Source organism: Octopus bimaculoides, chromosome 7 (assembly GCF_001194135.2).
Source record: "Octopus bimaculoides isolate UCB-OBI-ISO-001 chromosome 7, ASM119413v2, whole genome shotgun sequence".
Classification (NCBI taxonomy): domain Eukaryota; kingdom Metazoa; phylum Mollusca; class Cephalopoda; order Octopoda; family Octopodidae; genus Octopus; species Octopus bimaculoides.
Window position 1 is genome coordinate 19476648 of NC_068987.1, and position 682 is coordinate 19477329.

Here is a 682-nt window from a genome sequence, read left to right on the forward strand (position 1 = left end):
ACACACACACACACACACACACACACACACACACACACACACATTCTCATTTTTATATATATAGATAAACTGCAAATCAAAAATATGTTATCTTTGTTGGTCTAGGTGTTGGCAATGGTGACGGTAGTGACCTCAGTATAGAGATACGTACCGCTGAAAACCTCATCTATGAGTGCCACTTAGGTGCAAGTATTAACTGTCAGGTGAGTGAGAGATTTATTTCTCAGCAGACTTAATATATCTCAACAGAAAATAATTTCAAACATGATATTCTTCAACAAAAAAATAGATCAGTATATAAAACTGCTTTCTGCAGTTGAGAGTAATGAAATTTCGAGTAGACATGTTTGATTTCTGCAGTAAAGGGAAAATGCCTATTACAGTTGTTTCAGTTGATCTCTGCTTTAAATCACATTACTCAAATATTTATGAGGTAATTTACACAATACTTGTGTAATTTATATGCAGTTGCAGGAATGGCTGTGTGGTAAGTAGCTTGCTTACCAATCACATGGTTCTGGGTTCAGTCCCACTGTGTGGCACCTTGGGCCAACCAAAGCATTGTGAGTGGATTTGGTAGACGGAAACTGAAAGAAGCCTGTCGTATATATGTATATATATATATATATATATGGCACATAAAAGACACCATTTCGAGCGTGGCCGTTTTCGTGCGGGTGAC

The 682-nt window shown here is 37.2% G+C and overlaps 1 protein-coding gene across 7 annotated transcripts in view; it reads left to right on the forward strand.

Annotated features, from left to right (window-relative positions):
• Nucleotides 1-682, forward strand: part of LOC106872893 (phosphatidylinositol 3,4,5-trisphosphate 3-phosphatase TPTE2) — a 71762-nt gene that overhangs the window by 63410 nt on the left and 7670 nt on the right. For all 7 annotated transcript variants that reach the window (XM_014920055.2, XM_014920061.2, XM_052969321.1 and 4 more), the window contains one exon: nucleotides 106-203. In XM_014920055.2, the coding sequence (XP_014775541.1) occupies nucleotides 106-203 (98 nt within the window). The remainder of the gene's footprint in view (nucleotides 1-105; nucleotides 204-682) is intronic.